The sequence below is a fragment of the Falco cherrug genome, chromosome 11 (genome assembly GCF_023634085.1).
Source record: "Falco cherrug isolate bFalChe1 chromosome 11, bFalChe1.pri, whole genome shotgun sequence".
NCBI lineage: Eukaryota > Metazoa > Chordata > Aves > Falconiformes > Falconidae > Falco > Falco cherrug.
In genome coordinates this window covers 5,697,854-5,724,152 of record NC_073707.1, presented here as the reverse complement: position 1 = coordinate 5,724,152, position 26,299 = coordinate 5,697,854, and the positions used below count along the sequence as shown (strand labels likewise).

The 26,299-nt window shown below is 42.2% G+C and overlaps 1 protein-coding gene and 1 long non-coding RNA gene across 2 annotated transcripts; both read left to right on the top strand.

Annotated features, from left to right (window-relative positions):
* The first annotated feature begins 4,083 nt into the window (after window positions 1-4,083).
* Window positions 4,084-25,334, top strand: TRA2B (transformer 2 beta homolog). Its single transcript, XM_055723428.1, has 9 exons — window positions 4,084-4,235; window positions 10,872-11,005; window positions 14,910-15,072; window positions 15,903-16,091; window positions 17,407-17,522; window positions 18,697-18,780; window positions 22,517-22,579; window positions 24,031-24,104; window positions 24,918-25,334. The coding sequence occupies exons 1-9, from the start codon at window positions 4,200-4,202 to the stop codon at window positions 24,926-24,928; spliced, it is 870 nt and encodes a 289-aa protein (XP_055579403.1). The 5' UTR covers window positions 4,084-4,199; the 3' UTR covers window positions 24,929-25,334.
* On the top strand, window positions 4,242-10,767 carry LOC129737045 (uncharacterized). The gene is made up of 2 exons (XR_008734405.1): window positions 4,242-4,378; window positions 10,315-10,767. It is a non-coding gene; the product is annotated as an uncharacterized LOC129737045 (long non-coding RNA).
* Window positions 25,335-26,299: the final 965 nt, after the last annotated feature.

Below are 26,299 nucleotides of genomic sequence, written 5' to 3'. Positions count from 1 at the left end.
GTCCTGAGTAAGAAACACCTGTTTGTGGCAAGGCGCTGCTGTAACAGCTTCTCAAACAGCACTTTCGCTCTGTCCGGTACCAGGAGTTACGTATAATCCCCAAACCTGATCCCAAGAGAAGCAGAGTGGCTTGTGTCTACACTGCTCAGGTCTCTGGAGCAGACTGGGTTGCTTTTACTGCTTCAAAATTGTCTCTTGGTAGTAACCTTTAGGCTATTCTGGAGCTGTGCAAAGTACTAAAGTCCATCCATAGGTCCTGCTGCTGCTGCAGTAAGGTGGACTTGGTGGTGTTTGGACTGCTGCTCTTCGCATTTGCCACATCTGTGCTAGCTGAGATTGACTTGGTGTTAATTTTCAGGGCTTTTTTCCAACAGATAATACATGGAAGGAAATAACTGAAAAAACAAAGGTGGGAGTTCCTTAAATTCCTGATTTCACATGCATTTGAATATTTTTTAATAAATCCACCAGCATGATTTCTTTTCAGGATTGATGGAATGAAAGTCACCTGATACATTTGATAGGTTTTTAAAAATATTTTTCTGTTCCTGATCAGCTGTTGTATCAAATTAATGAATTATGTGCTAATGGAATTTTTACATGCTGGGCACAGTACAAATGCAATGGCTTCTGTAAAGTGTGTCAAAAAGGGAAGTTTTTTATCCTGTGCTGTTTAAGGCTGCTGAGCAAGAACGATGAACCACCCCTGATCAGCTTCAAATGACTAACAGATACCATATGTAATTTGAGTAAAGGAAAGGAAAAATCCACTCCTATGAGTAATGCAAGATGAGGAAAAATTATTATTTTGACAAACAGGTCTTTATGATGCAAAAGGCAGACTGTGATGCTCACTCATGCTAGTTCTTTGGCATTTGCTTAATGAATTGCAGACTATGAAATAACCTGCACTTCTAGAAGTTATGAAAAGATGGGGGGGTGGGGGGTGGTGTTTGGCGGTGCATTCTGATTCCAACATGCCTGCAGCTGCAGAGCCAACCTGACAGCTCCTTGCTCTCCCTCCACCCCTTCTTGCCCCTGCGCTGCCCTGGAGAGCATGCCAACATGTTTACTAGAGCACACAGAAACATTTGCAAGCAAGCCAGCTCGAAAATAATTACTGAACTAGCATTAGACAGTTCTGCTGCCAAGGGTGACAGTCCAGTTTCTCAGACAGCTTTTCAGTGGCAGCATGGGCGTGAGCTCCCACCACCATCTTGCTGCACCCCTTCTCCCTGGCTGTGCTCCACCCAGAGCTGTGCCGCACCAAGCACTTGTGCAGCTTTCTGCTGGAAGGGGATCAGAGAACCAATCCTGCTAAGAATGACCTTTTTCCCTGAGCGCCGGCTCACCTTGCCACTGAAAGAGCAGATGGAAGTGAGCACAGAGAGGACAGTCACTGCTTGAACCGAAGTCATATCTAAGCATGTTCTGAAACTAGAGTGCATGACCTCAGCTATTCGTAGATTTTGAGACATCTTTTCTTGGGAATGAGTTGCACCTGAAAATTATGTAGCATGTGTGAGGCTGCTATTTTAACTTCACAAGTGGTTTTTATAAAATCTGACAGGAATATGGTTGTGGAGAACATGGTCGGGGTCCCACAAATGCATATTCACGTTGTAGAAATGCAATCTGGAAATGGCCCAAACAGATAAGAAAACATCTCACAAAACATCTCTTAAACCAAATCGCACTCGCTGTGCAAAGGGAAAGGAAGGGCTATGTCTGTGGGTGCCTCTGGGAGCAGGGAGATAATCCCCTTGGGATCATTTCACACATCTGCGTCACTGTTGCAGAGGCCGAGAACAGTGGGCTCAGACGTTTGCTGAAAGGTAGGTTTGCTTCGGTAGCTTTAGGTTTACCAAGTTTAAATGCGAATAGAAAGGATCAGAGCAGTCTCTGATTGTCTGCCCTTTTTCCTTTGTGCCCTGTTCTCAGGAGCGTTGGGGTGTCTGCCACCACCAGTACAGGGGAGCTGCAAGAGGCCCTCGCTCCGAGGAACTCCAGCTGATTTATCGCCGGTGGCATTTCCTTGGTTCTGCTGGCGAAGAGCAAGAGCTCAAGGAGGGGTGGGCAGACCCCGCAGATCAATGCTTGGTTCTGCAGCAAGTGTTCTGGGCAAAGATTTGGCTTTTACAGTCACAAGACCCTCTTTGAGGGTTGAGGACTGCCTAGCTTTGTAAGTATAGACCAAGGGCTTGAAAACAAATGGCCATTAAACTTTCAGCAACAAAAGTGAACCAAAGAGATTCCCTGTAGAGTTCAGGTGCTTTCAGTCTAAACTCTCTACTGCACATTTTGGGTGAGCGTTATGGTTTCTAAAGACAACCCAGAACTTTGATCTCAGGTTCCTGAATATTAGGCAGCTTTGACAGGTTGTGTCAGATGTCTCTCCCTGCCCCTTTAGTACAGGATATTCCTTCATCCCCATCTGTTACAAGCAGCATATAGGGAAAACTGATTTTTCTGAGCTTGAGTTCTCAGTGATTCAATAAACATGGTGGTGTTTTCCGTGACTACATCCTTCCACCCTTGCTTCTGAGTTTGTACAGTGCACTGTATCACTAATTGTCCTATAAGGCCAGCAAAGCACTGAGATGAAACCATTGAAAAGTGGCCTTGAAAAAGTTGTGGTTATCTTAAAATCAGCAAAAGCCGTGAAAATACTGTTCACTTTCCTCTTTCGTTGATTTATCTTTGTGTTCTAGGGCTGGCAGGGAAAAGAAAGGCAGCCAAGCTGCCTCTAGCATGTCTCTTCTCATAAGTGTCAAAGCTAATAGAAACAGAGCTGGAGTTCCCCCTGGGCGTTTCAGTAGTCATCATCTGGAAATCTGCAGCGCTGGAGCTGCTGCCGCACAGCAGGGCTCACCAGCGTTTAAGGCTGTCAGTCACATTGCTGTCTCCACTTTGCAGTTTGCCGCCAGCCTGCTGTCTGGCATGTTCAATTTTACTGCTCCGGCACGTTGCTGCCACCTCTTAAATCTGTGTGGCAAATGGCGCTGGCAATAACCTCAGCAGCAAAAAATGCCGTTAAAAGAGGTACTGAACAGCCCTCTGCCTTGCCGCACATTTAGCAGCACAAATACAGGTGGGTGCAGAGCGTTACCCCAACTCTCACTATACAGAAAATGCATTTAGGTGAAGAAAAATAATTGCTGTTGGCAGGTCAGATGGTTGTGGGAGCAGCTGTGGACTGGGAGCGCACCCTCCAGCAGCAGCGTGCGGGGTGACTGGTGCGCTGGGATGTGCCAGCCGGTGTGATGACTCCTGTCTCCAGACTTCAACCCTCCCACAATGCCGTGATTTCAAGAGCACAGAGTAAGTCAGGTTTTTGCTTAAACTGAAGGACTGTATTGTTAAGACATGGCAGTCCGCTCCATTTGGGTGTCCTTGTTTAATACCTGCACAAGTCAGAGCTGCGTTGACCCATTGGGGATGGGGGTGCTTTAGCCCTGCTGCTTGTATTGCCAGGGTGAAATAAACCAAACGTGACAGCAGTCAGTGACAGCTGGAGTGCCCGTGATGAGAACAAGGTGCCTGTGCCACTCCTCGCAGACGCAGTACTACGTGTTTTAGGAAGAAACAATTCAAGGACTGAGCAAAAATGCCTGTTCAGTGATGCTATGCTGCCCTCACGTGGGTATTTCAGAAATAGCCCACTCTTTAATCCCGACCTGCACTAAACTAATGTTTTAAAACACTCGGGTATCTCCTCCAAGAAAGCCCCTTGCAATCACAGTGATTTTTTAAAATCATTTTCACGGCCTGGGCAGCCTGTGAGGCCGGGGGGGCAAGAGGAGGTCCCGGCCTCGGCCGCAGCCTCCGCCAGCCGGGCGGGCAGCACCATCTCCACGCGGCACCGGCGCTGGCTCCTCTGAAGGCTCGTCAGGCTGTGACCCTCTCGGGACGGACTAGCTCCCGAGCCCGGCGGGGCGACCACCGCAGGCCGCGGCCAAAAGCCAAGACCTCCCCTCAGCGGCGGTGGGGGTGGGCGGGGCCTCGCCTCAGGGCGGGCGGCGGTGGGCGGGGCCTCATCTCAGGGCAGTGGGCGGGGTCTCGCCTCAGGGCCTGTTGCGCGGGGGGTGTAGGCGGGGCCTGGCACGCGCGCGCGGGCTCGTCACTTCCTCTGCGGAGAGCGCTGGCGCCGGGGACGGTCGGGTCGGCGCGGCGGTGGCGGGGAGCGGTGCGACGGGACGATGAGCGACAGCGGGGAGCAGAACTACGGCGAGCGGGTAATACACGGAGCCTGAGTGCGCTGCCCGGCCGCCCCCCCCCCCCCCGCCCCCTTTCTGGGCGGCGCGGCCTCCCCCGTGGCCGCGGCCCGGGCGGAGCGGGTGGCGGAGCCGCCACGGGAGGGGCCGCTGCGGCGCGGCGGGTGAGGAGGCCCCGGCGGACGCGCGTGAGCAGGCCCGACGGGACCGGGGCTTAGCGGGGGAAGATGGCGGCCGGCCCGGCCGGGAGGGCGGTAGGGGCGCGCGGCGGGGACGCTCTAGCTGCCCGCCCGCCGGCGCGCTCCATGGTGAGTCTGCCCGGCGCCATCTTGGGCTGGTGACCGGGCGCGCCGGAGAGGGACAAAATGGCCGAGGGCGGCGGGGCGGCGTGTCCCGGGCCCTGCCGCTGCGCCCCCGCCGGCGCGACTCGACCCGGCGGGGCTGCCGTGTCCTTGCCCCGAGCGTGGTGGGGCACGGGCTGTGGCGGGGTCTCCCCCGGGCCTCCCGCGGCAGTGCTGGGGGTGCGCGGCCCTTCAGGCCCCTCCGAGCTCGCAGCTGGGCTGCGGCGGTCTCGCCTGGTGCCGTGGTGCCTCGTCCTCCATCCCCCAGCCCCGTTAGGTAACGTTTGGGTAGGGAAGGAAAATCCCGAGCTGATAGTAGTGTGTGAGCCTTTCTTATACTCCACCAAAGCTGCATTGCAGTTCACTTTCGGTGAATTACTTCATAAATTGAGCTCTGATTTCCTGCTCCTCTCACTCGCTTTTAAAATACTAACTCTGCCTCTTGCTGTAGTTGCAGTCTTGCATCCAGGTGGCTTGGTCTCTCGTTTAATGTAAATATGATTGCAGTAGTCGAAGGGTTAAATCTCAGACTGAACGGGCTTAGTGCTAGGGCAGTTTTGTGAAACCTGCAGTAGACTGTTCTTTTAAGCTGCATAGCAACTTCGAGATGTTACTGTCTGGATGGAATTTTACCAATACCGCAGTAGATGACTTGCTACACTTTTCTTTTTTGGTGTACATCTGCAATACAGATTACTTACATAGTTGTTTTTTCTTTAGTGAATCAGTCTTGTTTTCCTTTGTGGTCTTTAATTTTTACTGCAACAAAGTGCAGTGCAGGGGTCAATACTGTGTTTTGGGGTTTTTTTTCCAGCATTAGTTCGTAACTTTTTAACTTACTGTGGCATCAAAGGGAGTTGTGGAGGTGATCAGTAGTTTAAACTTTAAACCTTTATTGGAAGTGGCAAAAAAAAAAAAAAGAATGTAATGATTCTGAGCACAAAATTGCAGTGTGTTGCAGTGTCTTTCTTTGAATATGGTCCTTTCTTACTCAGATGCACTATAATAGGCTTTAATAGTATGAGTGTTTCTACATTAAGGTAGATTAGAAAAATTTGGTCTCCAGGAAGCTAAAAATACTAGATGGAAATGAATGCTGAAAGATAGGGATTAAAGAATAGACTTGTACCACCCCCAGTGTTATCTCTTCATTGGTGTCTTCATGTCACTCTTAAAACTGGTGTAATTTTAGTGAGGGAGTATTACTTCTGACTTGCCTAAGGTGGGTTTATGTGTGTTAGTCTTTAAAAAGTTGATTTAATTGCTGTTGTGCCTATCAGACTGAAAACCAGTTAAAGATGGTAGCCTGACTAGAGTAAAGTTTGCCAGGGGATAACCTGCATTGTATTCTCAATCAAAATGAGTGGAAATGTTAAAACCTTTGTAGCCAAGTCTTTGAAACATAATTCAGGGTATGATAGGACAGCAATCTGTCCCACCTGCTTTTCCATTCTGTCTCTTCTATACTTGTATTAAAAATAATATAAATTATGTGCAGGCAGTCTTCACAACTTTTGTTGTGAGTTGTTTGTAAGTTGTTTGCAGTTTACTTGTTTGTAAAATTAAAAGATAAAAACGATAGAGCTGCGAGCCTGCTATCTCAGACTAGATCAGGGAGTGCCTTTTCTAATGCTATTGCTAGTGTTATTTATGATATTTTTTGCTTACTTAAGGCTTATATTTTACTGAGTCAGTGGCTTTCTACTCTTTCAAGCTGGAAGTGCTAAGGTCTCTGCAGAGCAGAAACAGTGTTTGGATAAATAATGTAGGATATGAATTTACAACTGTCTGTTAAGCTGTTCCAGGTCTGTGCTGCCAACAAGAATTTTGCTCCTGAAAATGTGTTCCTGTTTTCTGCCTTGTACTAGTGTTTGTATAGTCAGATCTGGGAATTAAATCAGATTTATTTTTTTTTTATTTCTGATTCAGCTTCCAGCTGCATTGGTTTGCAGGCTTGACTCGATAGTGTAGCCACGAGTCCTAATGTCAGCCTTGGGGATGAAGAAGTACCAAGTGCTTTTTGCAAGTAATGGGACTTGCTATTTCATCAGCAACACAAACTTAAACTGGCTAATGTCACAGTTTAAGAAGAAAAAAAATCCCTAGTCATATTCTCTTTTACAGTTTATACTCCATTGTGGGATTAAACTCTGAAATATTTTTTTTTAACTGAAGAGTCTATATGCAACCAATACTTCAGATACCGGAATATATTTCCAATACTGTCAGTATGTTGTAATTGCCACATTTTTTCAAGTCACTTTTGTTTTCTTTTCTTTCATTGAAATTGTGCTCACTGAAGTGCCTGTGATTGAGGCATGGAAGGGTTGGAAAGAAGACTAGTGAAAGGAAGAAATAGTGAGTCTCATCCTGTGAATTAGTGCTGATAATGATTACTTGGTATGTGTCTCTGATCAGAAATTGTTTAACATGGTAGTCAGGCTTGTTTGTGGTTTTTGTTTTTTTTTTTTATCAGAGCAACTTGAATGGTATAAATGCTCAATTTATAGGTCTACTTACAAGGTACTTAACACACATTCTTTTTTTCAATGCTGATTTTATTAATAACTTGTGGAAGACTAAGGAAGCCGTTTGAGAAGGTTAAAAGCAATCTGGGAGCTTGATGCCATGAAAATGATAGGTCATTCTCTGTGTTCTTCCTTCAGATGGCACTTGATCTAACAACTTGGTGGGCTGATTCAGTGTCCTAAGCTGTTAGAAAATAGTTGCTTTTTGCTGATGGGTTGGTTTCTTGCCAGCTTGGTGCAATGAATGAGCCCACAGGGTCAGCGCAAGTGGCAGAGGTGGTGGGAGGAAGCTGGGCTTCCATGCTCATGATCTGTCAGCTTGATTTTTTTTTTCAAAACACACGGGTTTTTTGGTGGAGAAACACGTAATTCTGTTTAGGATTTTAAAGTACTAATAATTTTATTTGGCTGTGTCTTACATTATGAAGCAACTGAAATCTGTAACTTGTATTCTTGTGAGGAAGAACAGATCTCAGAAGTGCAAAGAACATGCAGTCCGCACTTAAATACGCTACAGCTGCTTCTGTCCATGGAAACCTGTTCTATCTACTGCCCCCAAAATAATCCTGCTGTTGTGACTTTCCCTGTTTATAGAGTAGATGACCGTTACGCATCTTCAGAAATGTGCTCAGAGGTGTTAAGAAAACCGGCCCTACAGTATTACACATTGTTTTTAAGATGCTTAAAGTATGGAAAAAGTAACTTGGAAACCACAGGCATGGGCTTCGGGGATTCCACTTGAATTCCAGTAATGCCTGATGAAGGGGAAGGGTTGTTGGTGAAGATCAAGGGATCTGGCAGTTCTTAAATCCACGCTTCACAGAGTCAAGGTTAGGGGGAAAACATGGTTATTTCATAGGGAACACCAGTCTTTACCTGCTTACCAGCAGTGTTTGAATACAAGTAGGATATAGAAGGTTGTTTCTTCTTGTCTTTGTCTACCTGTCATGACAGGAGCCCACTTTGGCGTTTTTTTAAAGAAACTTACAAGTCACAAAGTGAAAGAGCAAAAAGTAGAAAAAGAAAATGTATTAAGAACAGAGGCAGATATTGGAAACTCCAATTTAAGTGAGCTGTGGGAGTGGCTTGTGTGAACCCTCAATGAGCGTCAGTGTAACTGGTTGTAAACTAAGTTTGGAGTTCTGCAGACTGCTAGTGCTTGAAACTGGGTAGGGAGGATTTCCTGGGGGATGGGGTGGGGAGGGTAACAACTTTGAAATTTTAGGGGTTATTACTAGTCTTAGTAAATATCCGTAATATGCAATTAATTCCTTTCAGGCTGTAAGTAATAAAGAAGTGGTATAATCCTATACAATGGGGTAGATTGAAGATAAAGGTTTTGAAGAAGGATGATCTGGAAACAAAATGTGGATGTTTAAAAACTAGAAAATGTTGTAAAGTCCAAAGGAGCTGGATGAAAATAAACCAGCTGTTTTAATTTTCTGATTTACATATACAGTTGTCTTAGGGTGTTTTTTTCCCAAGTTTCAGATCTTGTGTCCAGTTTCGACATCAATCTTAAAGCAAATCTTTAGCAAAGATTGTCCAAAAAAATGTATCTGATTAAGACTTCAGTCATTTCTTTATGTATGCTAATACCATTTCTCCACCAGTTTCTTCAAAGCTCATTGAGTTCTACAAACTCTACAAAGGGGGTATGGGCTATGTTTATGGGCAAGATCCTCCCTAATGCTTCCCTCCCATCCTGTGTTTGTGTCCTTTTCAATACTACACCACCTGTGTTTGAACATGGCTCCTTCTGTCAAGCATGAATCTGTCAAGAGATTTATGTTTTGTGATCAGAAGTATGCTTCCTCAAATGAAGTACAGTCTTAGTTCTGAGTTTTAGCCCTTCAATCTTGCTTTGTCCAACACTTGTGTTTTTAAAAGAGCTGAAGACTTCTTACGGCTAGATTAATACATTAACTCAGAACTCATGTTCATGGATCATTTGCTTTTGAAGGTAGCAATAGGTTGGGGTTGAATTCATTATTTGCAATTTAAATTAGTTCTCAACATTTGCACTGCCCTTTGCAGGGTTAGTATATGAGGTGGCTACAATTTAAAATACCTGCTTAAACATTTTGACAGAAGAGAATATGACCAACTTCGCATTGTTTCTGTTGTTTTTGGTATTAATTGAAAATGTGCTTTATCCTGCAAGTTGGGTTTCCCCCTGCCTGTGCAACCCCCCACCCTTCCCCAGTACTGTATGGGAGGCAACTGTAGATAGCTAAACTTTAAGTTCTATGGATGCAGTTTAAGTACAATTAAATTTTGGATTAGCAAATGCATTTCTGAATGCTTAGTATGGAATGCCCATTAAGTTGAGTGTTCAGGTTAAGAGATGTTACAAAGATAATTATTTTTTGAGAAAAATCTGGTGCTCTGGTGGTGTTAGTGAGTGTTCTTGATCAGAATTGATGTAAAATTAGAATTGTTTTTAGAAAAAATAGAATTCTGAATTTTAAATTTTCTCTAGTATCTTGAAATAAAGAATATATTCTAGTGTGTTTGAAGTGTTTAAGCTGTATGAATGAAGTTAAGCGTTATACTGGTTTAAAAAAAGTGCTAATTAGGTTGTGTCATTACCAGAGAAGATTACAAGTAAAGAACAGAATAGCTGGGATATTATCCCAGAACAGTGTTAGAGTTCATTGCACAGAATTGCATTTTCAGTTGGTGGACAATTATGATTTACTTGGAAGCATGAAGCCTGCATATGTAATCACACTTGTGCAGGCAGAGTAGGGGTGTGTGTGCTCATAAACCTTTGGATTAAGCCTTCAAAACTGCCAGAATGTCCCAAAAAGTAACATAATTGTAAGTCATTGAAGAAACAACTGCATTCAGAAAGCACATCAGTGAGTTGCTCTAGCTGCAGTAGGGACCTTACTTAAGTTACTTGTTGATTTTTGTCTTGAGTACGTGGTAGACTGTGCAAAGTATTTTGAATTTTCTAATGCTAGAATTCATTAGTAGATACTCAGTTGATCCACTGTGCATTTGCTATTAAATAAAGGCATAAATAGTGAATTCAGTTACTTAGTAATAAGTTAAACTGAATTAACGGAAACTGTTTATAAAATAGTAGGGCATTTGGTAGATTCAGTTCTTGAACTGCATATATATTAAAAGTCCACAAAACATTTTTTTTCTAGTTTCAGTTTTGGCACTAGATTTTATCCTGGAGTTTTTAAATATTCTTCATCCTGTTCTTTTTCTATTAAGGTTAATGTTGAAGAAGGAAAATGCGGAAGTCGCCATTTGACAAGTTTTATAAATGAGAATTATTTGAAGCTCAGGAATAAGTGAAGCTGAAATTTGAAAAAAAAGAAAGTGAATGCATGCTATTTATCAGACCAGAAGTCCCACTTGTAGAATATTGAGCAATTTGTGTGAAGTGGGGAAGATGAAAGAAGTCAGAATTTGAAACGGAAGAATGAAGAAAAGGAATAAAAATGAAGTTAAGATAAGAAGTAATCTGGAATCTGAAAGCACTACGCTAAGTAATTACTAGTCTGTTTATGTGTCCCTGTATATTTTGCTAAACATGCATGCATTATCTGTTTAATAGCAAAAGTATATGCAGGGTAAAGAAGTGTCTACCAGGGAAAAAAAAAAAAAAAAAAACAAACCACAACTTCTTAAAAATCTAGGCAGTTCTAATGCCAACTGCCCGGACACATAGATATGAATTTTTACCATTTATTTCACTGGAGCTTGTTTACAGACCTTAGGTAAACGAGAAATTGTGTACAAATTAGGCTTTCAATATCTGCGTGCAGGAATCCCGTTCTGCTTCCAGAAGCGGAAGTGCTCATGGGTCTGGCAAGTCGGGGAGGCACACCCCTGCAAGATCTCGATCTAAGGAGGATTCCAGGCGTTCCAGGTCAAAATCTAGATCCAGGTCTGAATCCAGGTGAGTTTACTTCTTTTACCTCTTCCTCCTCTTCAAGTTGGATGGTTATGTTGGAGGTGAACTGAAGTCCAGTTTAGCCCATTTCTGTTTCCAGAGATAATTGGTGATCTGTGGGCATTGAATACAAAGGGGCATGTGTGGTTTCAGAATTGGAAAAGCTAAACTATCAATTTAGATCTTTTTGCAGCTTTTTCTAAGAGGTAGTCAGCTGTGTAGACTTGTATCTCTGCTGATCTCTTGAGTTCACAGGTGGCCAGCCTTTTAAGTCTTAGAATAATGGCTAGTTCCTGAGTTTGAAGTGTTAGGGTTTGTTTGTCTGTGCATTAAAAGAAATGGGTGCATCAGCAGATTTTCAGTTTTAGGTCATATTAATGTATTACACTTTCTCACTGGAAGCAGTGATGTTTCTGGAGTAGTTAATGGTGTATTCCCTGAAAAAGAAGCAGTAGAGGTAAATGTGAATTTCAACAGACATCTGTCTGACCTTTTAAATAACTTTCAAGTCGAATGGATACATAACAGTCTGGGAAGCTTCAAAGATTAGATCGCTTTCCAAGCTCTCAAAAGTTGTGGAGAAAGTAGCTTGTTTATTGTATTTGTTACATGTCAAGGCAAATGTATGCTATGAAAATGCCTTTTGCACACTATTACCTACCCTTATACTCTTGATAAAAAAGCTGTATGCAGTGACGGAATTCCTCTTAAAACTGTTATAAAAACAGACATAAAAATATGCTGATAGTCTAGAAATCAGACTGTAAATGTCACTGCTAGCCACTTTACATTGGCTTTACCAGCTGTGTCGTGTAAGAGGTGCATTTTAATGAAGAATGAATAGAGGCAACAAAACCTGTAAATGGGTAAATTATGTTATTTTCTAAAGAGTCCAGATAATTGAGTGCTGACTACAGAAATTAATGTGGTTGTAGTTTCTTTACTCATTCATAAGCATTCCGGTTAAAAAATGTAGGGCTTAGCATGGGATTTCTAGTTGAGCTGTTCAGAATATACTTTATGTGTATAAGCAATGAATTAGACTTGACAAAGCCTGGGAGTCAGGCTGGAGGAAGGCTGTCAAGACTGGAAGATAGTGTTTTCCCTCTATCAGTGCTGTTTAGATCTCCTTGCAAGGTCAAAGTGATCAGTTTTGGAAGGCTTTTGTGAGAAGGAAGATACTTGGGAAACTTTGACAGCAGAGGAATGGTTTGGTTTTCTTTTGTGTACTTCAGACAGTGTCACAAGTGTCAAATCATGCACTTGTAGTCCCTGTAGTGTAAGAATAAATATGTCAAATTAAATGAATAAATACTTGGTAGAGTAAGACTGCTGTATAAAGTATGGAATTGCGTTAGTGAGGAATTCATAGCACGGCTCAGGAAGTGTCCAGACCAAAAAAACCCCGACCAAGCAAGTCAGGACCGAGCCCCGCATATCCTTCTGCACTTTAATCCACAACTGCTAGGGATTTCACACTTCTTTAAAGCACCATGTTTTTCTCACTTGTGGAATAACTATAATACTGTGTAAGAATGCGACTGCAAATGATATAAAATGCTGGAAGAAGCAAATACAGGATCTAGAATTTACAGGAGACCTGGCAAATCATTTACAAGAAATCTTATTCAATTAAATCATTACAAGAAATCAATTTAAATGATAAACTGGCCACTGAGTTTTTGATGAACAAAAATACAAGCCTAAGACTACCACGTCTTCCTGAGCATTTAACAGCTGTCTTGAAAATGCCTATGGCTGGAAATACTGGAAGTATATTGCAGAATAAAAGTGTGTGTGTTAGCAGATTTGGGCAGAATTGTGTCAAGGCACGTATTTAGAACCAACATACTTGTATCTCTTTTCAGTGCTGTCACACATTTGAATGTGATCACGAGCAGATCATCTAACTCTGGCTCTCAACAGAGAAATAACCTTGTGAGAACTTTCATAACTCTTAGTAGTTTCTGTTGCAAATGTATTTTTGAGTTACCAGCTTTATAAATTAAACTTTGATTTGGGAACAAATCTGTGTCCTGCGTATTTTATCAGTTGGGGTGTGGATACATGTGGTTTAATAATATGCTTTTATTGAAGTTCTCAGCAGCAGCGTAGCAAGCTTGTTATCTTTGGCTGACTCTGTGAAGTCTAAAGAATTCTTAATGAACAAATAGGATTTTCAGGTGTGGTGGCTTTGCAGCAAAGGAGAATAATGGTAGTATGATGTTTAAGGCAGCATATCAACAGTGCCTATTTAAAGTAAGCCTCATTCTCCTGCATAATGGATTGCCTATTGTAGAAGTGTCCAGCTCTTCTTCAGTGTAATGGGTGCATTCTTTCACCTGGAACATCAGTCCTGTGTTTGCTTTTAATTTTTTCCCTATGTCAGCAGTTGAAATGTAGCTGTATGCATGTGATGAACTTCTTTATTAGTAGTAGTATTATTATTATTTTTCTTTCTTTACTGTCTTCCCTGCCTCGGGGAACTTCTCACTTTTTTTACTTTCTGTTGCCAAAAATAATTTATTCTTTCTAAATATGTAGTTAGAAGTGTTGTAATGGGACATGCTGAAGTAATTTCTCCTGGACATATATACATGTTTCAAGGTGAGGAAGACAGAACTTAGTTGGCTCACTTCTTAGGATGCTGAAGGCATTTTTTTAAGGAGGCCTGTAATGTGCGGAGTATATACTGGTGCAGTTTGACCGTCTGGTGACACACCTAGTGAGAAATCCTGACTGTAGAAGAAGCTGTTAAATGCTCAGGAGTGAAAAACGGGTTCAGGTTAAGAGCTTCATTCATGCCAGCGTAGTGGTGGTGGCGGTACTGTGAAACATGGCTGTGCAATGATGCTAGCTTGTGGTCTTGGTCAGTGCTTATCTGCCTTGGCTTCCACAAACTAGAGGAGGGACACTTTAAACACAAACAGGAGCCCAAAGATTAACAATTTATGACTTAAGAGCCTTTGAATATTGAACAGTGTATTGAATTTCTTAGCCTTGCAGTGATTGTTTTTGAGTAGTGTGTAGATTATTCAGTGACTGCAATCAGCAGGCCAAGCGCAGGCGTAATATTCCAGTTTAAGTGGCTGCCCAGCTTTTCAGCTAAGATTGTCTGTGTTTGGAGGGCTGAGGGTTTACTAGAAGGAATTGGAGTGTTTCAGAACATCATGTCCACAGACCTAGTGCTGTCAGAAAACATTTCTGGAACTGTTATGAGGCCTGGGCCGAATAGCGAGCAGTTGCATCTTTGCCTAAATAAATTTGAAGTATGAACACGTGAACATTCATGAACAGCTAATGGTAAATAACTGTTGAAATACCAAAAGTTACATAAAGCCTACTAGAGCTTAATTTCTTCAGTTTTGTTAAGCTTTATTTCAAGGGCATTTGCCAGGTTTCTGTGTTTGTAATTAAGCACTGTATAAAAGGTGTATTTGCTTTTTAGTGTTGCTGAAAGCAGTGATAGAATAAGCAGAAGTGTGCATCTGTGCAGTCATGCATGCTTTATGTTAACAGGAGTAAATATGACTTATGTCCTTAAAAGAAAGCCACCCCAGCTATTTTTACTTAAATGATACTGTAAATATTGTGAATAATCTAAGTAAATGCTGTGTCAAGACAGAATAGCCTTGTTATAGAAAGTTACAAGCTATTGAGGAATTATAAGCTGACTAAAATGGAAGTTGAGTTCCTGTTCTGCAGTAGAAATGCTCTGAAAGCATCTGCAGTAATCTTAAGTACACAGTCCTTGAGTAGTGATAAATAACTGAATCATGTGATACTGCAGGTTTTTGGAAAACAGTTACTTGGGCTTTTTGTTTAGGAATATCTTGAGATATTGTTGAAGGGTTAAAAAGCCCAAACAAACCCAACACTGTACCTTTTTCTTTTTTCTTTTTTTCCTCAGATCTAGATCAAGGAGGAGTTCCCGTAGACACTACACAAGATCACGCTCTCGTTCCCGCTCTCATAGGAGATCCAGAAGTAGGTCTTACAGTCGGGATTATCGGCGACGACACAGTCACAGCCATTCACCCATGTCTACTCGCAGACGTCATATTGGAAACAGGGTATGTCTTGTTACAGAACTAGATGGCTTGTACATAGTCCTGAATACATCCTGAAATCACTCCATTAGTTGGGGGTTTCCAGAAACACATTCTGCTTCCTGCTCAAGTTTGTTTAAAAGATATTGTTGAGGTCAGTTGTCATTTGACTTTTGGTAAACCGTGGATCTCTCAAGTTTGCTTAGGATTGTGGAGTGGGGGTGTCTTGTTCATCTGTCTTTAACAGACTCTTTTAGAAGTGCTACCAGTGTAAGCTGTTGTCACTACACCTGCTGTAACAAATGGTTGAATGTATGCAGCAAAGGATGGGGGTAGAATTAGGAGGGAAAAACATTTGTGCTTTTCTTGATTAGAAAGCCTGGGAAGCTAAAATGTTTAGCTAAAAGCTGTTTTGATGGTGCCCTTATTAAGGGAGCATGCAAACCTGTGTGCTTTTAGCTGCTTTACAGGCTCAGGTGGCTAAGCATGGTGTGGTTTGTGCTGAAGTGGGGAAACAGTGGTAACTAACACAGAGGAAGATATGATCCAGGTCTCTGTATGTATGTATCCCTCCACATTCAACAGTCATCAGTGAGCCTTTGGAGGGGAAACTTAAAATACTCAGTACCTATTATGTGCACTGAGTACCCTGAGGAATGCAAAGTATTCTTGTGGAAGGAGGCTTCTCTATCTGTAGGTTTGATTGTAATAGTGTCTATTACCAAGTTAACCCAGCCTGAATCTCAGTTGTATCTTGCTTTTGTTGTGAAGATCTGACAGTCACAACTTGTGAAATACTTTGCACTGCAAATACAAGCAATTTTATTCTGGTGTCTGTTTGTCCCTTCCTTTAGGCAAATCCTGACCCAAATTGTTGTCTTGGTGTGTTTGGATTGAGTCTGTACACCACAGAAAGAGATCTGAGAGAAGTTTTCTCCAAGTATGGTCCAATTGCTGATGTTTCCATTGTGTATGATCAACAGTCTCGGCGTTCGAGAGGATTTGCATTCGTGTACTTCGAAAACGTTGAGGATGCTAAGGAAGTAGGTTGGGGTTCAGCAATGTATGTATGGCATGTTTGCTGTGTTTCAGTTGGTGGGATGTATGTTCTTTAACAGGATAGAGCCTGCAGAAACTCAGCCTAAGAAATACTTGGCACCTCATAATAAATACTAGTCTTAGTTCAAAAGATACCCCCTGTGTACCACAGAGCGGAGAGGCATGAATGCTGGTCCCAGTGCGGGCTGAGTTGTATAATTCACAAAAGCAAACTTCAGGCTAGCACAGTGCAAGCGATGCCAACAAGAAGATAAAAGCACCACCTCTCTGTTTAAATATGAGATGAGAATTCCTTCCTGAGTCCACATGTGATCTTACATTTAGTACAGGCATGTTCAGAGTGGGCCAGACAGCCATTTCAGAGCTCTGTAGGAGCACTAATGTGCATTCTGCTGACTAATGCTTCAGTCTGAAAGGGGCGTGGGGGGGGAAATCTTTTCTGAAAATAAAAGGCCAGGCTGTTTGTGGCTTCCTGGTGCCTGCAAGTGTTCCTGGGAAACACTGAGGGATTCAGTAAACTGAAGCGGTGTCAATACCATATAACAAATTACGGGATTTGTGCTTAGAAGTGCTATATAATGAACAGGGAATTCTGTACTCCAGGTATGGAATACTACACTCAGGCGAGCCCTTGGAGAGCACTATAACTCTCTAACTAGGCTTATATTCTGCATAAATTCCACTACTTCAAAGTCTATAGTGTCATCTTTTCCAAATTTGGCAGGAAGGCTTCCATGTTAGGTTGGAGCTTTGGACAAGTCCTGCTACTTGACAGAAAAAAACCCATTGGTTTTGGGTCAGGGGTTTTTGGTTTTTTGGTGGTTTTTTTTTCTTTCATATTTACTTGTGACTCGGATATTACTGTATTCAAGATCATGGTAGCTTTTGAGGATGTATGGGAGGGGAACAAAAAACTCCAATCAACATAAGCGTTCTTTTAACTTCTAAATATTTTGCTTCATGTTGTGTGTTGGAGTAGTTACAACTCCCTATGTAAGCTTATTCAGAGGTTTCCCTTAATCATGTTAGAAACAGAGGCACTGAAAGAATTGTTAAATTACGTTCCTTCCAGGCCTTTTATGCAGTTTAAGTCACATTTTAAGTGGTTACTGAAGCTTATATCCAGCTGGCCTAGAATGTCTACAGTTTATGTTCAGTGTTACACATAAGGCATAAGTGAAACTTAGATGTGCATCCTGACTGAGCCATTTTAGGACTTCTCTTCATATTCGAAGCAGTGTTTAGAAACTTGTGTTGGTAGTAATGTTCATACCAATTGTATTTTATCACTCTGTTTAGGCAAAGGAACGTGCCAATGGAATGGAGCTGGATGGAAGAAGGATCCGGGTAGACTTCTCCATAACAAAAAGACCTCACACACCTACCCCTGGAATCTATATGGGAAGACCCACTTAGTAAGTGATCTGTGTGGGCTTTTTTCCAAACCAGTTTGTGATAGGATTGTCTTGTGTTCTGTTAAAAACTGTTCTGTATCCCCTCTAGGAGACCTGATTCTATGTGTTTTTCCTAGTTAATCAGGCTTTAGCATTAATGCGCTGTTCTGAAAGCTGTTTCCTTGCTTATGGCTTGTGTGCTGTACATTATGTAGCTGTTTCAGTACTAGGAAACTAAAACACAAAAATCACTGTTGATGCCTAATACTTTTTTAAAAAAAAAAGTCTCCTTAACAAGGGCTGTGCTAACACTGATGCGATTATCTGGCAAAGCTTCTGAAAACTAAAAAAAACCAACAACCTGATAAAGGAGGCTTTTCAGTATTTAAAAAAGAAACAACAAAACTACCTGTGGACAGCCATCAGTAATAATGCCTATCTCTTCAGCTCTTTAGATAGGAGGGATTAATTTATGTAGCACCTGTTGGTGACTGATCCAGGGTTTGCTGAATTACAGTGAACAGAAACCCATATTCATTAGTTAATGCAGCCCAGGCAGGAGCTATCTAAAAATCTACAATAAGATATTTTTTTTTATGATTTCTAACTTGTTTTAAGTTGTTATCCTGTGCATGTTCAAATATCAATGTCTTTTTGCAAGCTCAAGTTTTCAAGAGTGGATTAACAAATACTAATTGAGCAGCTGTGTGGCGCAGTTTGCTCTCTCCACAGAGTATACTTCTGACTTGAAGTTGCCAAGAATGTAAATTGTTTTCCCAAAGACTTCAGCTTATGGTATTGGTGGTTAGGTAGCTGTGTTGAGATTGCAGATTATTTTTTAAGCAGAAAGTTATTCCATAAAGAGCTTTCTGCAAGTTAAAAGTGGATGAAGAGTTGTCATAGAAGGGAATTCCTCATATGCCTGTGATAGCAAAAGGTTAAGAGTTTTCAGACCAAGGAGGAAAGTAGCTGCCTTTAATAATGAAATGCTTGAACTTTTAAGTAGTTCTGTTCCCATCTGCACAGATGGGAAAGTGGGAGTGTTCACAACCATTTCAGCTGCAAGGATGCGAGGTAATAATATACCCAGTTAAAATGCTGTATACTGAACTGGCTGTATGCCTACTGAAAAGCACTGCAAAGGATACTAATGTTTTACGTTTTATTAAATGTAATTCTCTTTCACTCCTTGTAGTGGCAGCTCACGACGACGAGATTACTATGACAGAGGGTATGACAGAGGATATGATGATCGTGACTATTACAGCAGGTCATACAGGTGAGGCAGTATTTTTAATACTGGACTGCTTTTTAACCTGTGCTTTCTCATCTACATTTCTACCTATATGTGTTAAGGAATTAATCCTACATATATATGCCAAAATATTTTTGTGTTCACTGTCATTCTAAAATCTTACTATGAAATACTTACCAAAGTGACTGCTCAGTACAAATCAGATCAGTCAAAGAAATACTTCGTAATGTTTAATCTGTGGCATGAGTTAGTCCCTAATGATTTTTTTAATCTGCATTAAGTTTGGGGGGAAAAAGTATGTTCTCTGTACTTTCATTTTAAAAGAATCTTTTGTTAGTTCATCTGCTGTCATTGAAGTGGTGGGAATACAGGTGCAAATGTAATACTTGAGATGGTATTATAGTGCCAACCTACATTTTCAGCGTGGTGTAGTAGACAAAAAGTGGGAGATGTCAGTGGTCATTAGTGTCCTCTACTAACAATCACGGCACCTCAGGTGTTGCCAGCAATAAGGGGACTGGAGCACTACCTGTTCTGCATTGGACATGAGCATAAACCCAGCTTTTTTTAACCTACTCTTGGGTTGGGTGTGTGTGTTTTACTTGAAGGACTCACACCACCTATTTCTGTATGTCTTCAGTCTAAACTTCTGTGTTCGGTAGCATAGTAGTAGTTAGCTGAAAGAGGTGAATATTCAGGCAGCAATATACATTGTCAGAGGGCTAGGAGAGTGGATAGAAAATCTGTTGAAAACACGGTTGGTATGCGGTTGAGTTCGGTGATAAAGCAAGTTTGCTTTCTGCATTTTCCATCAAGACTGCCAACAAGGCTTGTCCCCTGGTGAAATCTTCAGTTTCTGGGACACACTAAGTTGGACACAAAACAAGAGTTCCTCTTTTTTTTTTTTCTTTTTTTTTTTTTGTCTGCGGTTACCCAAACATTCCTGTAGCTGCAGAATTCTATAGTAGTACTTCCTAAGGGGTTTACAAAGCTTAAATGCATCAGCAATGGGTGGATTTATGACTGTTCCCTGATGGCAACGATGTATTCATGGAAATACATGAATTCAAATTGCATTATCACATTATAACTCACAGACAAAGGAGATAATGACCTCTGTGATCTTAGCTTTAAGAGTAGTCTTCTGTTGTTTTTTGGGTATAGAAGAAAATACCATCTTTATATGTAGATTGATAGCTGTGTGGACGTTGTCAGTGGCTGAGGGCAGCTATCTCCCCCTTCCCCTCCTACTACTTTCAGATGCTTTTTCCCATGTTGTTGGCACTGCTTCCAGTCTGTTTGTTCCCTCCCTGCCTTGCTTCTAAAGTGCTTCAGTGCTGCTGGGGACAGGGAGGGGATCATGGAGCTCTACATCATCACAGGGAACACAGGAGACAAGTGTTCTGCTCACGTTTCTGGGAAGCTGTCATTAGGGTACTTCTCTGCCTCTAACAATCTGTCTTGTTGAAACATCAGTGGTTTGAACATTTTGGAGAAGTATACAGTGACAATCTGAAGTCCATACTGGTTATACAAGAATGCAGATATGTTGGGTTTACTTTGCCAGCACTTGTAGGCTTTCATATGTGGTAGTTGCCTCTTTGACCAAACTTTGTTTCAGAGCACAAGGTACAAAAATTTATTTGGGACAGTTAATGTAGTCTAGTCTCATTTAATGTACTAAAAGTAATTAACTGAAATCTAGAGGGTTAATTAACTAAAGCAGCTTGTCAGAGTCTTGGGGAGCAGAAGAGACTTGCAGCATAGCCTGCTAAGCACTCTGATACAAAGTGGTGCTTCTAGCTTGCTTCTCTCACTTTCTGCCTTTTTTGTATGGGGTTCTGATGTAAACCAATCAAAATGGCAAAGGCACCAAAGGACCAGCAAAAGAATGTAGGGCTATGTGGTGTTTGGTGAGAGTTTATACCATCGGTCGATCTTCTGGAGGTTCTTCGTAGTACAGACTTCCTTACCCTTTCATAAAGGGTGAGGGTGTATCTTTTGTCCTTGAAATCTGTTGTTAGTTGCTTGTGTGTTCTTAAAGTGTAATATATTCCTTGTTTAGATTGTAGCGTGACCCGAAGTCTTTAGTGCTTAAGTGTTACCTCTTTTACTCCTGATAGCGAACAGTGGCTCAGATGTTTGTAAAATGCTATTAGAAATTGGAATTGTGTCGGTTCTGGGTGTATGCTAGTGAGAGTAGTTGCAGATCATGTAGTGACAGAACATAAAGTACATGATTAGATGAGGAAGAGCAGGCTATTTAAGAAGTGATGTGAGAAGATGGACTGCTTTAGTTAGTGCGCTTGTCTGAGGGTAGCATATCAGAATTCATGGCCATGCTTCAGCCCAGCTGTTGGCAGTGGTCATGTGCTAGGCGACATTCTGACCCTACATGCTCTCCTGTCCTGTGTCTGTTGTGAACTAGGGCTTTGGGGTGGAAATACTTAGAATATTGACAGCTCCAGCAAGGGTGATTTCCATTTCCTATCTTTAAAAAAACAACAACAACCGACACCCCAATGTTCTAAAGCTCACTGCAGAACCTTTCTAATATCTTCTCATAGCAGATACTGAAAGAGTGAAAGTAAGCCACAAATGGTTTGTCTGTGTCTGCTTTAAAAATATCATGGTCTGCCCAGGTTAGATACCTGCTTTCTCATCCTGCAGGTACTGATGATTTGAAGGAGAGAGAATAGCGTTGTGTATGTGGCAAGTACTTCCTTGAGGAAAGTTAGAATTGTTCAAGATGCAGTAGAGCATTGCGTACTAGTACTCCACCCAAGAAAATCAATCTGTAAAACTGCTTTGCCTGCCTTGCCCTCTGTGCAGTGAAGCCATAAAGAAAGTACAGTGTCAGATGGGAATTGTCCTGTTAAAACTTCAGTTTCTCCTCATTGCTATTGAATGCTTAATCTTGTCTGGAAAAGTATCTGTAAGCTAAAGAGTAACCTTACAAAAACCAAATAACTTGCATACTGGCTATGGACCAAATGGAGAAGACGAAAAAATAATAAAAAAAGGGAGACCTGCTGATTGAAAGTGTAGTGTTTGGGGGTTCTTATCCTTCATATGATTTACAGCCTTTTTGAGCTGCTGAGAGACATCTGTGGCAGTGAGTGTTCCATAATCCAAACTTTACTTAGTCTCTTCCTGGTAATGCTTAACTGTATCTAAATCTGTGGAGGTACTAGCCCAACCACTTGATATTGTTAAATATATATATATTTTTAAGTTCTAGGCAGCTTCTATATAAGGGGAAGCTGCACCATAGTTCTTAAATGCCCTTGTTTAAACGTGGCTGTGAAGCGTTAAAATGTAAGGGTGTGGGGGTTTTTCCCTGCCTCCACCTTGGAATCAACTTTTCCTTAGGGTGGTGAATTGATCTTGATGCTTTAAAAAAAAAAAAAGTTTGCCTCAAGTGGGTAAGCATCTGAGAATAGAATTTGTCTTAGAAGTGAAGGCTACATGCCGATCTTAAACTGCTGCTTGTTGGACAGTATGACATTGTAAAATACAGTATTGGTCAGTTGGAACCTGAGTCGTCTTCAGCTGTTCCTTGAAACCAAGTTTAGCCAGCTCATTCCAGGAATATGTAAAAATGAACATAATGAAGTAATTCAGCATTAACCAGTGTAGGAGCTAATGTTCTCTTGTCTTGATGTCATTTTCTTGTGCTTGATGATGACTTTTGCTTGTACAATGAACTTTTGGTTTGGTTTTGAGTTTTTCAAAAGTCATTCTGTTTTTGTATTCACAGAGGAGGTGGTGGTGGCGGAGGAGGAGGATGGAGAGCTGTTCAAGATAGGGATCAGTTTTACAGGTATGATAGGAAAGCTTTCAGTGTCTGGTCATCAGCAGAAATATTCTTATACATGATACTTTTTTTTGAGTACTTTGAGTCACGTCTAGGGTATCTTCAAACACATTAACACAAACTGGGTGGACGCTGAACACTTCCAGCTCTCCAGTGAGCAGTGGAATTCATTTTGAAGGTTCCCTCATCGCTATGTAAAGGGATGAGGTTAGCAGAGATTCATAGAATGGTTTGGGTTGGAAGGTACCTGAAAATCACCTAGTTCCACCCCTCTGCCATGGGCAGGGTCACCTTTGACTACACCAGGGTGCTTCCAGCCTGGCCCTGGGCACTGCCAGGGATGAGGCAGCCTGTGCCGGCACCTCACCACCCTCACAGGAAAGAATTTCTTCCTAATATCTAATCTAAATCTCCCCTTTCAGTTTCAAAACATTCCCCCTTGTACTGTCACTACAGGCCCTGGTAAAAAGTCTGTCCCCCATCTTTCTTACAAGCCTGCTTTAGGTACTAGAAGGCTGCTGTAAGGTCTGCCTGGAGCCTTCTCTTCTCCGGGCTGGACACCCCCAGCGCTCTCAGCCCATCTCCATAGGAGAGGGGCTCCAGCCCTCTGTCATCTTCCTGGGCTCCTCTGGACCTGCTCCAGCAGGCCCATGCTCTTGTGCTAGGGGTCCCAGAGCTGGATGCAGCGCTGCAGGTGGGGTCTCATGAGAGCAGAGTAGAGTGGTAATCACCTCCCTTAACCTGCTGGCCATGCTGCTGGTGATGCAGCCCAAGATACGGTTGGCTTTCTGGGATGCAAGTCCACATTGTCAGGCCACGTTGAGCTTTTCGTCCACTGAGACCCCCAAGCTCTTCTCCTCAGGGCTGCTCTCAACCTGTTCTCTGCCCAGGTGCAGGACCTAGGGACAAATTAGTGCAGCTTTGCACAGGAAAAACTTGTGATTTATGCCAAGAAGTTAATGTCCAGCATGTTGGGGAATGTGTTTTTTAATTAGGAGATTGGCAGAACTGGGCAAGAAAATGCAAAACTTGGGAGTGCTGGGATTGGAGGGGTTTGGGGTGGGGTTGGTTGTGGGGGTGGCTGCTAGTCAATTAAACTCTTAATCTTGGAACAAATCATTTAGATTAAATGTTAAGGTGTGATTTGGCTTACTCTGCTTGTTCAGGATGCTCCTGGCTTGAAACACTAAAATCACATGTAGTCAAATTGTGAATGCAAGAGAGCTTATATTTCTTCTATTAGTCCAAAGTAATAATACTCTGACTCGGTAATAGAGTATTAAGAAAAGTCAAATATTTGCTTTGTTATCCAGTAGAAATGTTGATGAACTGTTCATGTGCTCGTTACCAAGAGTGTGCTTGGGAAAGCTACCAGGATGGGGTTAGAGGTATCCACATAAAGCGCCTGCCGCTCAGCAGGCTGTAACAAAGGGATTGTTTCTGTTGCCCTTTCACAGGAGGAGATCACCATCCCCGTATTACAGCCGAGGGGGCTACAGATCTCGATCCAGATCTCGATCCTATTCACCTCGTAAGTAGTTGTAAGAGTTCACATGTCAAAAGTGAGTTTCTGCTTTGCCCGAACAGCTTCTTTTGAGCTTTTGTGTCTGTAAAGACTATTTGACTTCTAATTTTTGAACCACAGTTCCCTTTAATATGTCATTGAGCAACTGGCAACCTTGAGGACAGAGCAAATATTTAGTTTGCAGAAAAATAAACTAGATAATGCCACTTGTTAAAAAGTCTGAGGTACTGTTTCTTTCTACGAAAAAGTACGTCAACAGTTTGGTTACTCTAGGACAGCAAGGCCGAATTCCCAAGCCTCACATAGTCTTAACACTGAAACTAAATTTCCCAACATAACTTGTTAAAGAGGAGGTTAACTTCATCCAAGGTCCGAACAGTGCTGCCTTCTTTTTTTTTCTGAATTGCGTATTTGCATGGAAGATAAAGCTGCGATTTGATGGCAGAAATTTAATAAAACACAATAGCATTCCTAGCATACTCCTTTGTAATGGAGACAGAGGGAATGAATAGGTTGTGTTCTCATGTTTACCCTTTGTGTCCAAATGAAAACAAGTGTAACTGCTTTTACTGGTACGTAGGGAGGCTGCCGCGGCGGAGCTCTCGTTGTGCGCTGAGGCGGCAGCCCTGGGCATACAACAGGAATCGGGGGGTTTCCTGCACAAAGGGACTTGCTGGCAGATCTGCACTTTGTTACAGACGAATCATAAGGCGCTCGGGTCTGGTGCAGATTTGACGCGTGGCGGTGAATTCAGACAGAAATCTTGATCTGTCAATCCTTGGAAGCCTAATTGTGTGTATGTTTTGTTTTTTCTTTCAGGTCGCTATTAAAGCATGACACATAGAGGAATTTCTAGCTACAGCCTTTGAGTTGAAATTGCAACTTTGTGGACAATATTTTTATTGTCTCTTCTGTTTAAACAAGTGAACAGTGCCTAGTGAATAGGTGACTTTTACACCTTTGATGAAGACTACTTCTGTGGTGTTAAATGCTGTTTCATTCTGCGTATTTGTGTAGTTTGGTGCTTTGTTTCAAGCTGTGTTTCAAAAGGGGTATGTTTTGCATGTATTTTTTTTTAGTCTCAGTTTTGACTCCTGAAAGGTTTCTATTGTAAAGACAAACTGTTCAGTTAGTTTTTTCTACTGATTCCAAGGTATTCTGAAGATCAAAACCTGTGTAAAATGCTTTCAAAAAGTGAAAAATAAAAAGAAGTTTGTTTTTTCTTTTCCTACTTAATTTTGCCAAGTTGTGGGTTGAAAAGAGACTACAACACTTGCCTGTGTATTCTGAAATAATGTTTAAAGCCCAGAAGTAAACTTCACCCTAATTCTGTGTTGCTGGGTAGTTATTCTCTAAAAGCAGCACCTCTGGGGGTGTGAACCCAGTGTGTGGAGAAGTCCGTGTGCACAATGTACAGCAGCAGGGGGAAGAGGTGTCACGCAGCAGCGCTGTGCATGTGGAGCAAGCAGTGTCCTGAACTCCTGGTAACGCCGTTGAGCTTTGAGTGGGGTAAGCTGTTAGCAGGTGGCCACCTGTGACATGTAGACCTTTAAATAAGCGGAGGGCTTTGGTGGAAGTGGGTAACCATATGCTTCAGAGGTGCCAATGAAATAACATAGAGACTACTTTGATTTTTCTTATTTCTTCACTGATGGTTGTCATCCTTTTTAAAAGTACAGCCTTAGCTGCGTATGTGGCTAAAAAGCATCATTTGAGTTACGTTGCATTCTTGCCAGCGTGGTGCCATTTTGCCTACTCGGATTCATGAACTTCATACGCATCCGGGAAGGTTCTGTGCGAGATGAGAAAGTGCCTTTTTTTGTCAGACAAGCACTTCCCTCAGCCTCGTACCGTAGCTCCAGCGGTGACTGTGCTTGAGGACCTAGGAAATAAGAGCAGTGAGGTGCTAGGCTGCATCTGCCACTGTGCTCTCAGCTTTTGAAGTTACTCTACTATTTTTTTCCTGTATGGCAATTCCCACCCTTTTTTCATGGACTAAAAGCAGTTACAGGACCCTGGGGAGCTGCAGCTCTTGCCCTTTATTTGATGATTTCCCCCGTTCCTGTATGGGAATGGAAGAGCCAGCTGCTCTCCTTGCATTTCTGTGCTATTTCTAACTGGTGGTCTCCATCATCTTGTCTCACTGTAGTTTCAGATCAAGTTGGATCTTTGTACAGAAGTTTTCAGTAACTTTCTCTGTT

Bases quoted from the DNA above. Each gene is read 5' to 3' on its own strand.
- TRA2B (XM_055723428.1), top strand. From the start codon at position 4,200: ATGAGCGACAGCGGGGAGCAGAACTACGGCGAGCGG. The intron at 4,236-10,871 runs GTAATACACGGA...ATCTGCGTGCAG, and splicing joins AGCAGAACTACGGCGAGCGG to GAATCCCGTTCTGCTTCCAG. The intron at 18,781-22,516 runs GTGAGGCAGTAT...TTGTATTCACAG, and splicing joins TATTACAGCAGGTCATACAG to AGGAGGTGGTGGTGGCGGAG.